The sequence below is a fragment of the Pipistrellus kuhlii genome, unplaced genomic scaffold (assembly GCF_014108245.1).
Source record: "Pipistrellus kuhlii isolate mPipKuh1 unplaced genomic scaffold, mPipKuh1.p scaffold_m20_p_2, whole genome shotgun sequence".
Taxonomy (NCBI): Eukaryota; Metazoa; Chordata; class Mammalia; order Chiroptera; family Vespertilionidae; genus Pipistrellus; species Pipistrellus kuhlii.
Genome location: NW_023425515.1, coordinates 61404180 through 61418318, shown reverse-complemented (window position 1 = coordinate 61418318; position 14139 = coordinate 61404180). Strand labels below are relative to the sequence as shown.

The following is a 14139-nucleotide window of genomic DNA, read 5'->3' as shown; positions in this document are numbered from 1 at the left end:
GTTTTTTTTTATGTATTTGGGTGCTCCTGCATTGGGTGCATAAATGTTTACCAGGCTTATATCCTTATCTTGTATAGATCACTTTAGAATTATGAAGTGACTTTTATTGTCTCTTGTTATGGTCTTCACTTTGAGGTCTATTTTGTCAGGTATAAGTATTACATGAGCCCAGGTTCTGGCGCCAGTCTTTCAGCTAAGTGGCGCTTCTGCTGTGGGAGTGTACTGACCACCAGGGGGCAGCTACTGCATTAAGCATCTGTCCCGTGGTGGTCAGTATGAATCACACCTACCAGCCGGTCATCTGGTTGTCCAGTTGACCCATCACTTATATATATGCATTGTATATGTTGGTCTGTGAATTTTCTTTTTTTTAATAAATATTTATTCAGTTATAGTTACTCTTTTTCTCTCCCCCCTCCCCCCATGGCTCCCCTCTACCCGGTTCCCACCCCACCTCCATGCCTTTACCCATCCCCCCCGCAGTCCTCATCCATAGGTGTAAGATTTTTGTCCATTCTTTTCCCCCATACCCCCACACCCCCTTTCGCCTGAGAATTGTCAGTCTACTCCCTTTCTATGTCCCTGGTTCTATTATATTCACCAGTTTATTCTTTTCATCAGATTTTTTATTCACTTGATTTTTAGATTCACTTGTTTATAGATATGTATTTGTTGTCATTTTGTTCTTCATAACTTCTATCTTTACCTTTTTTTTCTTCCTCTTCTTAAAGAATACCCTTCAGAATTTCATATAATACTGGTTTGGTGGTGATGAACTCCTTTAGCTTTATCTTATCTGTGAAGCTCTTTATCTGATCTTCAATTCTGAATGATAACTTTGCTGGGTAGAGTAATCTTGGTTGTAGGGTCTTGCTATTTATCACTTTGAATATTCTTGCCACTCCCTTCTGGCCTGCATAGTTTCTGTTGAGAAATCAGCTGACAGTCTTATTGGTACTCCCTTGTAGGTAACGGTTTTTCTCTTGCTGCTTTTAATATTCTCTCTTTGTGTTTTGCTCTTGGCATTGTAATTATGGTGTGTCTTTGGATTCCTCTAGTTTGGGGGTCTCTGTGCTTCCTGGACTTATAAGTTTATTTTTTTCACCAGGTTGGGGAAGTTTTCTGTCATTATTTCCTCAGATACATTTTCAGTATCTTGCTCTCTCTCTTCTTCTCGTATCCCTATAAGTTTGATATTGGTACACAGGCTCCTTACACCATTTTCATATTTTTGGATTCTTTTTGCTTTTTGCTTTTCCAGTTGGGTGTTTTTTGCTTCTTTGTATTTCAAATCGTTGACTTGATTTTTGTGATCCTTTAGTCTACTGTTTGATCTCTGTATATTATTGTTTATTTTAGTCAGTGTATGCTTAATTTCTTATTAGTCCTTTTTCATACCCTTGAGGGTCTCACTAAATTTCTCAGAGGTTTCTAGAAGATTCTTGAATAACCTTATAACCATGGTTTTAAACTCTATACCCAATAATTTTCTTTTCTCCATTCCTTTCATTTGTGACATGTTTCTTTGTTTTGGCATTTTGGCTGCTTCTCTATGTTGATAGAGTGGCCTTGTGTGGTAGGGCCCATTGGCTCAGTTTCCCCAATTACCCGAGGTGAACACTCTTGGTGTACCCCTTTGTGGACTGTGTGCGCAGTCTTGTTGTAGTTAAACCTTGATTGCTCTTGATATCACTGGGAGGAATTGACCTCTAGGCCACTTGGCTGTGAGGATCAGCTGTGTCTACAATGGGAGAACTGCTGTGCTGGAGATATCCTTATGGGGCAGGATTTGCTTCAGTAGGGCTTTGGTGTTCACTGAGTCTGCCCCTTGAGTGTGTTGCTTACAGATGTGAAGAGTTATAATCTGGTATGATCTCACATTGACCACTGGGTACACTGTCTCTTGGATCTCCAAGGTGGTGCAAAGTCAGCCACTGCCTGAGGCCATCAGCAGGAGCTACAGAGATATCTGTAGATTCCTCCTCTTTTTTTGAAGTTTTGAGGTGCTCAAATGAGGTCCAACTGTGAAGCATTGCAGGGTGCTGCTGCGGGGGCCTTAGGCCTTCTTTTGGAAGCTTTGGAGCTCTCTGACCCAGTTTCAGTTTATTAGGTTTTAGGTTGCAAAAGAACAGGTCATATGCAAGAGCCACAGCGTACAGCTTGGGTGGGGTTGTAAATTGGTTAGGGCAGGGTCTCAGTGAATCATCAGGTGGAGCAAACAGCAATGGCTGACATAGTCAGCCCTGCCCTGGAAAGTTCCTAAGGTGTCTTTGTCCTGCAGCCCAGTGCAGGAACAATGATTGCTGTGAACACCTCTCAGAGAAAGCTGCCCTCTTGTTCCAGCCCGATGCCAGAAAGTCCAGTTTCTTTCTGTATGAGTCTGGGTCCCCAGAATCTCTCCCGGAACTTGAGTTCAGAGCAATTGGGAGCTTGTATCTCCCTCCCAATAGGAAAAAAACACACACAAAAAAAACAGCACACCCAGTTGTGAGCCCATTTCACGTGCTTCTCCGCACCTCCACACCTCCTACCAGTCTCAGTGTGCTTTTTTCTTTCCTTCTATTTGTAGAACTTCCACTCAGCTAGCTTTCTTGTGGTTCTGGATGATATTTATTTTGTCTCTTACTTGTAGTTTTTATATGGTTGTGAGAGGCAGCAAGTACAGGTGTTTATGCTGTCATCTTGGTTGTTCTGGTCTGTGTATTTTCAATTGTCTTAAGATATTAATAACAAGAATTTTATTGTTTTTACTTTAATATATATCTACAACTGGGCCTTTGTTATTTTTGAACTATTTTTTAGCTATTGTCCGTCTATTATAGTTTCGAGTATTTTTATTAGGATTTTCACTGCAATTGCATAAAATTTGTGTGTTAATATGGGGAGATTTGACCTTTATATAGAATTATGTATTTTCATACAGGAATATGATATAGCTTTTATTTATTCCAGTCATTCAATTTTATAGATTCTTTACAACTTTATGGGTGTTTTAAATATTAGTGCTTTTAAATATTAAGCTTTTTTTCTGCAATAAATGTGTAAATGTAATCACCTATTATAACATGATAATTTTATATTTTGCATGCTTTGTAAGCAACCATATTATTGGTTCTAATGCCCTTTACTTGGCCTTCTTAAGTTTTTCAGGTAATGGGTTTTTCAAATTATTTTCTGTTCCTTCCTAACTTGTTTATTTTTTTTCTCTTATTACCTTGCATTGGAATTTTCAGTCTCAATTGAACAATAATAAGCCATCTTGCCTTGATTCTTCTTTAATAGCTGTATCTCCCTTTTTTCTATTTTATTGTGATGACATTTTAGAAAAATCAACTTTATTATTAAGAACCTTTTTCTCAGTTGTTTTTAAAAAGAATCATAATTAATGTTAAACTTTATTAAATTCCTTTTTAGCATCAAATGAAAAAGTTGTGTGAGATTTCAGTGTGATGAATAGCCTCAAATATTCTTACATTCCTAGAGTTTTCTACTTGTTCTTTGTATCCTTTTCTTTTACTTCATAGTATATGAGTATTTCAATTAATATTCAAAAATTGCTCTTTAATTATCTATATATTTTCTGCTTTAATACCAGGCTTATGATAGGTTGCTAAAATCCATTAGAATAATTATGTTTTATTTCTCAGATTAATTGTAAAATCTTAGTAATTATCTATACTTAAAAGCATGTCAGAGAATGATGGTAAACTTTTTGAAGCTTGATACTTTTTTGCGGCAATGCTTTAAAAAAAAAACAACAACTTTTCTTCCATAGCTGCTAAGAATTGTTAGTACATTTTTTGTAATTTCTTCAGTCACTTTTTTTGGATGGTGAAATTTGCCCTCTCTTATCTATCTATGTCCGTCCTCTTATTTATTTTTCATGAATTCATTCATTTTTTTTCTCTCTCAAAAAGATTCATGGAAGTAATTTGTAAAGTTTATATTGTTATTTAGGAATGTTGGAATATGTTTAAGCACATTTTTCTTGATACCCTTCTGTATTTCTGTATTTATTTTTAAATATTTAGACATAACTCTAAACTTTAATAGTATTGTTTGTACTTTCTATTTTGAACGCTTATATTGGTTTACCGTATTTTACGGCGTATAAGATGACTTTTGAAACAAAAAAAAGTCAACCGAAAATCGGGGGTCGTCTTTATACACCGAGTATATCCCGAAAAACGTCTCGATATGCCGCTAAACGAATTTTCCAACTTGATCCCGCACCAATCACTGCAAGGCTGCTTGGACCGCCTCTCTAACTCAGCCAATCCAAGCAGGCTTTTTATGCATGCAAATTATACATGTTCTGTACCCGAAGCTACACTGTGTTCTAGTAAAAATCCTGTTCAGATTGGCCAGAGTTAGAGATATAACCTTTGAACCTTTGCTTGTTGTGATTGGCTCACCGTGGTACATACAGTTGCAGCACAGGAACGTTCTGTGTAGCCAAAGCTGCTGTATCAGGACACATACAGTGAGTTAAAAGGTACCGTAATAGAACATTCTGTGTGTAGCTGAAGCTAAAGTATTGTATAACCCCGGCCTAAAAGATTAGTGGGTGCACAACAAATGGCTGGTAGAAAAGAACCCATCATGGCTCCAGCAAGAAGGAAATTTGAAGCCAGTTTCAAACTGAAAGTTGTAAACTTTGCCAAGGAACACAATAACTGTGCTGCAGCAAGACAATATGGAGTAACAGAAAAGATGGTCCGAGACTGGAAAGCAAATGAAGATGCATTAAAGAGTATGCCAAGGAGTAAGTGTGCATTAAGAAGAGGCACCCCTTATTGGCCAGAACTCGAAAAGCATGTAGCAGACATGGTTCTTGAGCATCGTCAAAATGATTATGTAGTGACATGAAACAAAATACGTATGTTTGCACTTCAGTACGCCAAATCTAACCCAGATAAGAGCAAAGGATTTAAGGCCACTGTATCCTGGAGTACTAGGTTCTTGGAAAGGCACAATCTGGTACTGAGGCAAAAGACCAAAACTGCACAAAAATTACCTGCAGATCTTGACGGCAAAGTAAGTCTTTTCCATCAATATGTAATTCAACAGCGCAAGAAACATGGCTATGCATTAAGTCAGATCGGAAATATGGATGAAACTCCTATGAATTTTGATATGGTTGGAAATAAAACTGTTAATCCAAAAGGTGCAAAAACAGTGTTAATTAAAACAACAGGACATGAGAAGTCCAGTTTTACAGTGGTACTAGCATGTACAGCTGATGGTGCCAAACTAAGACCAATGATTATTTTTAAAAGAAAAACAATGCTGAAAATCAAGTTCCCTGTTGGAGTTTTTGTACATGTGAATGAAAAAGGATGGATGGATGAAGAAGGGGTAAAGCTATGGCTTGATAATGTATGGAGTAGGCAACCAGGTGGACTTCGTCAAGAACGTAGCCTACTGGTGTGGGATATGTTCAAGGGCTCATTTAACTACCAGCACAAAGTACAGGCTGGCAAGAATAAACAGAGATGCAGCAGTTATTCCTGGAGGATTGACATCATTGGTACAGCCACTGGATGTGTGCCTAAACAAGCCATTTAAAGATCGCATTAGAGAACAGTGGAATGGGTGGATGGTTGGCGGCGAAAAGTTATTCACAAAAAGGAAGAAACATGCATGTGCCACAATTGGATGTTTTGTGTAACTTTGTCATAAAAGCCTGGAATGACATTACTGAAAAAACAGTAATCAGGTCTTTCAAGAAGTGTGGCATATCAAATTCTTTGGACGGTATGGAGGATGACTTCTTGTGGCAAGATGAAGGGGAAGCCGAAGCTGAAGCCACACCATCTGATTCAGAATTTGATCCATATGATGACTGTCTTACAAATGTACCACAAGAAGTCATTGATGAACTTAGGATGTCAGAAGAAGAACATGATGAGGATTTTTAAGGATTTTAAGCTCACAGTGCTCCTCTGCCTAGAAAAACCTCTTATCATCCCAGTCAGTCACAAACAAGCGTTTTCTGCAAGTTCTTCATGTAATTTTCTTTCCAGATGATGACATCATTGTTAATGTTCTCTTTTGGATTTCTTGTTTCTCGGTCAAGTTCATGGCATTGCCATTTGTGAAGAGACTTTCCATTTATCGTATCAATGTACGGTATATTACGGTATGTTCGAAAAATGTCATTCGTAAAAATTTAATTAAAAAAACTGGTGTTGCCTCGGAAGTGGGGGATAGTCTTATACAGCGAACATAGGCCTAAACCTATGTTTTAACTGTAAAATTAGGGGGTCATCTTATATGCCCAGTCGTCTTATATGCCGGAAAATACGGTACTTCCTAATTTGATTTTGTGGGGTTTTTTGTTTGTTTGTTTGTTTTAGTCAGGATGTTTATGTAAGATATAAACTCTCCAAGGACTATGCTTTATATTTTAATATAGTTGTCAATGATCAGTATTTTATTTGATTTTAGTATTTATGAATATCAGTTTGATTTCTCTTAAAATTACTTAGATTTTGTCTATAGCTTTTAGGAAGGAAATCAGTATTATAAGGAAAAAGTTTGATGTAATTTTATTTTAACTTTCACTTGTGACATTGTTTTTTCTTCATCTGTGAAATGGGAAAATTTATTTTACTTTTTGTTTGTTTTCTAAATTAGTGTTTTCTGTCAGTTGGTGTATCTTAAGTTTTTTATAAAGATTTTTGATAGAGGGGACCTTCAAAGGAAGATACTTTGGTATTATATATGGTTGAACATATCATACATGAATTAGTTATATATTGCTGAGTAACAAATTACTCTAAAACTTAGTAGCTTTATAAGGACATAGATTTATTATCTTTTAGTTTATTTGGTCCCGGAATCAAATCATGGCTTAGCTAGATTCCTTGCTTCAGAGTCTTATGAGAATGCAGTCAAGGTGTCAGCTAGGGCTGGGATCTCATCTGAAGACTTGACTGGGGAAGGATCTGCTTCCAAATTTACTCTTCTCCTAACCTAGTGTTTTTTCCAATGCAACATATATTGTTGGGTATTGATTTAAAAGTCACTCTTTGAGTCTTACATCCAGCCTCAAGAACATGTGTGTGAGTGTGTGAGGGGAAGAAAGGAGGGAGAGTAAAGAAAGGGGAGGAAGATTTTAATACAATATATTTTTATTTTAAGAACTATACCTTTTTTTTTTCTCTTCTATAGGTGCTTTAGCTGGACCAATTATTGTGGAGCCACATGTCACAGCAGTATGGGGAAAGAATGTTTCATTGAAGTGTTTAATTGAAGTAAATGAAACTATAACCCAAATTTCATGGGAAAAGGTACATGGCAAAGGTTCACAGACTGTTGCAGTTCATCATCCTCAATATGGATTCTCTGTTCAAGGAGAGTATCAGGGAAGAGTCTTGTTTAAAAACTATTCACTTAATGATGCAACAATTACTCTACATAACATAGGATTTTCTGATTCTGGAAAATACATATGCAAAGCTGTTACATTCCCACTTGGAAATGCTCAATCCTCTACAACCATAACTGTATTAGGTAGGTATGCTTGGATTATGTGTTTTAGTGGTAGTTGTGAAGATTATACTAAAAATATTTTAAAGAATTTAAAATTATTGAACTATATAAATTTAGGTGTAAAATAAAAGAATTCAAATATGGTTTTTCAAGTTCTGTATCAAAATCCTTTGATTCTAAGTTCTCAAGTTAAACAAAATCTCGTCTCTACCTACCTATCTATGTAATTGTATGTAGGTCTTACCTAGTTTACTTTTTTCATGAGATTATTTTACATACTTTCAAAATATATTTTTATTGATTTTAGAGAGGAAGGGAGAGAAAAAGAGAGATAGAAATATCAACAATGAGAGAAACTCATTGATCAACTGATGCCTGCATGTCCCCACTGTGGTTCTAGGCCACAACCAGGATATCAAAGGTCGACACTCAACCACTGAGCCACACTAGTTGGGTGTGCCATACTTTTTAAGAAATATGTTTTTATTGCCCTAACTAGTTTGGCTCAGTGGATAGAGCATTGGCCTGAGGACTAAAGGGTCCTGAGTTTGATTCCAGTCAAGGTCACATACAGGTTGCAGACTTGATCCCCAGTAGGGGTCATGCAGGAGGCAGCCTATAAATTATTCTCTCTCATCACAGATGTTTCTATCTCTCTCTCCCTCTCCCTTCCTCTCTGAAATCAATATATATATATATATATATAATGTTTATAAAATTTTAGAGAGAGAGAAGGAAGAGAAATAAACATCAGTGTGAGAGAGAAACATTGATGAGTTTCCTCCTGTAAGCATTCCAACTGGGGACCAAATCTGTAACTGAGGCATGTTACTGACTGAATCATACAGATGATCTTTTGGTGCATGGGATGAGGCTCAACCAATTGAGCCACAGCAGTCAGGGCTCTTTGCCATACTTACTTTCTGTCAAGTTTTCATCTTGTAATTAAATTAAAACCTTTAAATAGCTTTTCAATTTTTTAAAATGACTTTCTTCTTGGAGCCATTGACACCTCAGGTTTGTTTCAAATAAAATTTTATTTCTGCTATCATGGATTTGCATAGCTATTTGCATCCTGCGCTTTTGTTCCTAATGAAAGATCTTTTCTGTCTGATAACTTTTAAAGTTTATTGTGTAATTTAGAATGAGCTAATGTATTAGCATTAAGATAGCCACTTGCAGTGAAAGATAAAACAATTTGGAAATGCTGGTGAGTACTTTTGAATAATAGAATAAGGATTAAGGAGTTATAGTACCTTAGATATTTATACCCAAAGTGGGACTCTTTTAATGGGGCAGTCTTTGATCCAGATTTGTCAGGGATTTTGTCAGGTCTGCTGATAGCTCTCCCTACTCAATCCTTTTTCTTCATTTTTCTCCCAGGTGTTACTCTCCAATAAGCCTTTAGTAGTCCTTACTTGGTTTCAGTGTCTGCTTTCAGCACCTAGCATTTAATGCAGTAACTTTAGGGTCTCTTGAATGCAGGAAAACAATTTTGTTATATATATATTTGCATTGAGAGATAGTATGCAAAAATAGAAGTAAAATAAAATTTTTGAGGAATTTATATGTTTAAGGCACTATCCTATGAGTTGTGAGGAAATATTTACATTCATGAAAATTGCTATTTTTGAGAAATATTTTTATTGGAAGGCAAGGCATAAATATCTGAAAAATCAAGTACAGGCCTTTAGGGTAAAAAAGTTCAGTGTCTTAAGAACATAATAAATAGTTTGTATATGGAAGAGAGAGCTAGTGGAAATAATTTATTTTTGCTTTAAATTTTAGGAATTTCTCCTAAATTAATGCAGTACTCAGTGCTTTAAAACTCAAGACTGTTTACAGTATAAGACTAATCATAATTTTACCCATGCTGCTTTAACTTAATCTATTTCATTCATTTCTGTTCCTCTCGCAGAACTCAAATTTTATAATCCTAGTAAACTATTTGTAGTTCTTTTAACACTTGTTCGCGTTTTTTATGTTTGTCCTTATGCCTGGATTGCCTTGTTTTTCCGTCTATCTCTCTCTTCCTACATTCTTTTATTTAATCACTGTCCATCAAAACACATTCTTTTGGAAGCCATTCTTGAAGAACTACTCCCTCCACAATTTGATGATTTTTATTCTTTTGCCATTGTATCTCGAGCATCACTATATTGTAGCAGTTACCATACTGTTCATTATTTTTCCCTCACTGTAAACATGTGGGCTACACCTTTACACTTTAAAATCTAACATGATATCCCTCAAGCCTGTAACAGTCCCTAGTTAATAGCAGTCTCATACATTAATTTTATTTAAGAAGGATATAGGAATGGGCTGGTGAACTTGTCAGTTTAGAAATGTTTTGTATAAACAATAGTTGCTAGTTCTTGAGTGGTGGGTAGGTTTGGGGTAGGCAAAAAAGGAAAGAAGTATAGGGAATGAGCTAACAGAGGCAGGCAGAAAACAATACACATTAGGGCAGAATTTCTTTAAAGTCAGCATTATTGAAATTTGGGCCTAGAATTTGTTGGGTTGTGCTATCCTATTCATTGTAGACCTGTTAGCAGCATTCATCTCATTTAACCGCTAGATGCTACCCTGTTTCCCCGAAAATAAGACAGTGTCTTATATTAATTTTTGCTCCCAAAGATGCGCTAGGTCTTATGTTCAGGGGATGTCTTATTTTTTCCATGAAGAAGAATATGGTACACATTTATTGTTAAATGAAAATAAAGGAAATTTATTACCTGTATACGGTAGTATGGTAGTTGTCAACACAAACCAGACAAACTGAATCATACAGTATCAAGAATTTACTCATTTATTCAATGACAGTCATGTCATCATCTTCTGGAACATCATCGTAACAATCCAATTCCTGAATTTCCTGGTGAATTTCTTGTGACTCCATTTCTTTCAGAATCAGTGGACCAAATCTCTCATGTTTAGTCTAGGGGGGCTTATTTTCGGGGGATGCCTTATATTTCACTCAGAAAGAAATCTGTAAGTAGATCTTATTTTCAGAGGATGTCTTATTTTCGGGGAAACACGGTAGTACATAGCAGTTCCTCATTTATGATAACTTAGAATATCATCAGACATTGCCAAGTGTCTTTTGGAGAGAGTGGGTGAGTGGGGGAATACTCACTGTTGAGAACCCTCATTAGTGGAAACATTGAGTAATTTGTTGATTGTTCAAAGAATTAAAGTCTAGAAAGGTAGAGTAGGACCACATTAAAGTAATTTGAATGATAGGATGGGAAATTTGACCTGTATATTACTAGAAATTTGAACTTATTGTGCAATGTGGTGCTGCTTCTCACCTCCATTCTGTTCTCAGGCTCTTGCTGTTTTAAAGTGTCGTTCATGAACTAACAGCTTTGATATCACTTTGGAGCTTTTAAAATACAGGATTTCAGATACATATCGAACTTTTGAGTGATAAATCTACATCTTATCAGAATCCCTAAATGATTTGGTGCACAGTAAAATTTGAGAAACACTGCTCTGACCACCTTTTCATCTTGCTTAGAGGATTAAATAACTTAGACCTGATTTAGGTACTAATGTGATAAAAGTTGTGATTCAGGATGATCAGTCTGGTGTTTTTTATTAATTAAAATGAAGAGGTCCTGAAATTATAATGTCTCAGCCATGAGGTTGTGAGGGCTTGAAATTCATTTACTGATTTCTGCCACTTGACTGAAGAAGGGAGTTGTTATAAAGGAAAAACTAGCTGATCTTTGTAACTGGCTGAACATAAGAAATAAAGGAGGTTTGAACAATAACATTTCTTGAACCTTGGTGATTGAGTAAATTATGTTACCATAAATTTAAATGGGCATTTCTTTGAAAAACAGGTGTTAGCAATTTGTAGCAAGATGATAGATAGTTCAACATTTGTGGGTTGTTTTTTTGTGGTGTGTTTTTTGTTGTTGTTGTTTTTTTTTTTGTTTGTTTGTTTTTGTTTTTTTTTGTTTTTGTTTTTTTTTAGTTCTAAAATATATAGCCAAAATACAGAATTTCAGGTACATATCAAACTTATTGAGTGGCAAATAGTTAGGAAATGTAGAGTCAAGCCTTGTTGGAGGAAATTAGGGATCATTTGGGTAAGTAGTGTTTATCAGATAAAAGTTTTTAAGGGAGATATAAAACATGATTGAAGGCCTTTGATAGAAAGTGTTTAACATTAAGGTTACTTATACCAGGAAAAAAAAAAATAGGTGGCATGCACAGTCCATTAAATAAGTATTAGTGATATTCTGTTTTAATAGTGTCATTCTGTACTTACATTTTTATTTTTAAATATGCTTTATATATTTTTGCTGCACAAATGAATCATTAAATATTAGAACTATAATACCTTTTTTTTTTCTTTTCAGAGTAATAATACCTTTAATTTCATAGTGAAAATTATGGTCCATTTCACAGTAATTTTTTGGATATGCTAATTTTGAGAAGGACTCATCTGTCACTAGGAAAGCCATCATTGTAATATTTATAGAAGATCTTAGCTTCTTATTTGTCCTGGCTCATGATCATCTTTTATTCCAAGACTTACCATAAAAGTGTGTGCCTATACTTTATATGTAGTTACTCCTAAATTTATGAAATATGTCTACATGTGGCTTGGAAGGATATAAATATATTCTTAATTGACATGTAACTTCTTTTTTTTTTTTTTAATTTGAATAGTTGAACCCACTGTGAGCTTGATAAAAGGGCCGGATTCTTTAATTGATGGAGGAAACGAAACAGTAGCAGCCATTTGTATTGCAGCAACTGGGAAACCAGTTGCACATATTAACTGGGAAGGTGATCTTGGTGAAGTGGAGTCTACTACAACTTCCTTTCCAAATGAAACAGCCACAATTGTCAGCCAGTACAAGCTGTTTCCAACCAGATTTGCTAGAGGAAGGCGAATTACTTGTGTTGTAAAACATCCAGCCTTGGAAAAGGATATCCGATATTCTTTCATATTGGATATACAATGTAAGTAAATTGTAGTATTTGCTTTTTAAACGTGATGCATTTTGTTCTTATTTTCTTTCTTTAAAATTATTCTGTATCAAACTGTTTAATTTTAATATTTAGTAATCAGAAATTCTTAGAGGTTTTCCTTACTGATATTTCCCCCCCTTAATTTTAAAAAATAGATATTTTTGTGGAAATTTCATTTAACCAGAGCAGTTTTTATCAGTTTGTAAAGATGGACAATGATACTAAAGTTATTCTCTCACTTAGAATTATTTAGCTTTATCCTTTTTTAGACCTTAAAAATAAGGTGGGCTTAAGCAAATTGTGGAAATTTATACTTCAAAATATATAGAGACAAACTTCTCCAATCAGATTACTTTATTTTATTTTAATTTATTTATTGATTAAGGTATCACATATTTATCCTCATCCCCCCTTTCCCATCCCAAACCCCTCCCCACGTATGCCTACCCCCTGTTGTCCATGACCACTGGTTAGGCTCATATGCTTGCACACAAGTCCTTTGGTTGATATCTCCCACTACCCCCACCCTCCCCTACCTTCCCTTTGAGGTCTGACAGTCTGATCTATGCTTCCTTGTCTCAGGGTCTGTTCTTTTTCATCAGTCTATGTTGTTCATCATTTCCTCTAAATGAATGAGATCATGTGCTACTAGAAATACACTAATAAGAACCGAAAATGAGACAAGCAATAATGGTTATGCTGAGAGATAAATGAATCAGTCTACAGTGAGTTTCTTTCTGCTGGGCCAACAGTCCTTTTGAGTCCCAATTTCAGTGTCAAACAGTTCCTTATGTGTACATGTCAGCAATGATATTTCAGTTCTGGACGGTGGACAAATGATAGTAATGCAGGTCTGACCCTCTCTGGTTTGGTCGTGGGTAACCTGCAGGACACACAGCTGCTGATTGTGCATCGCTGCAGGTTGCTGATGGCAAGGCGTCATCAGTGTCTTCCATCTCTGGACTGTTTCTCTTCTGTATTCATGGCTGGAGTAGTCCCGTCAATTCCTCTCTGTTGCAGGAATCCAGTCCCATTATTTTAGCTATTATTCAATTTTATTGATGTGCCACCCATGATTACTTTTTTCTCAGCAAGAATCTTTTACTTCCTAAATACATTTAAATTATTTTGAAAAATCTATATTCTTTCAATATTCAAATCCAATTTTATTGATTGTGTAAGATTCTCGTATAGGCAAAACAATATTTTAGATAAATCATAGGGATAATAATCATTATAGATAAGCTTAAAGTTGGCCTATCTTGTATTTTTTGTTACAGGATACTCTGTTGTGTTTATATTTGTGTGTGTGTGTGTGTGTGTGTGTGTGTGTGTGTATAAACCTTTCCCTTTTATATTTTTGCATAGCATTTTAAAAGTTGAGCAAGAGAAAAACTGATGGTGCAGATCACTAAGAGCAAAGAAAATGAAAATTAAGCATATTAGAAATAAAATTTGGAGAAGTATTTAGGTCCTATTGTTATTTCCTTCATTGCATAGATCATAAATGTAGATAGGTTTATGAAGTTCTGATTTTTGTGTTTTTTTTTTTAATATTAATGCATGGTATTTAAAATTAAACCTGGTGTAATGGTTTCTAAGGCTAATTCTAAGGATTTTTAAAAAATGTTTTTAAGATTAAACTTGAGAAGA

At 35.4% G+C, this 14139-nt stretch overlaps 1 protein-coding gene across 2 annotated transcripts in view; it reads left to right on the top strand.

Moving 5' to 3' along the window:
* Window positions 1-14139, top strand: part of NECTIN3 (nectin cell adhesion molecule 3) — a 118274-nt gene that overhangs the window by 36978 nt on the left and 67157 nt on the right. For both annotated transcript variants that reach the window (XM_036444799.2, XM_036444798.2), the window contains exons 2-3: window positions 7177-7518; window positions 12181-12477. In XM_036444799.2, the coding sequence (XP_036300692.1) occupies window positions 7177-7518; window positions 12181-12477 (639 nt within the window). The remainder of the gene's footprint in view (window positions 1-7176; window positions 7519-12180; window positions 12478-14139) is intronic.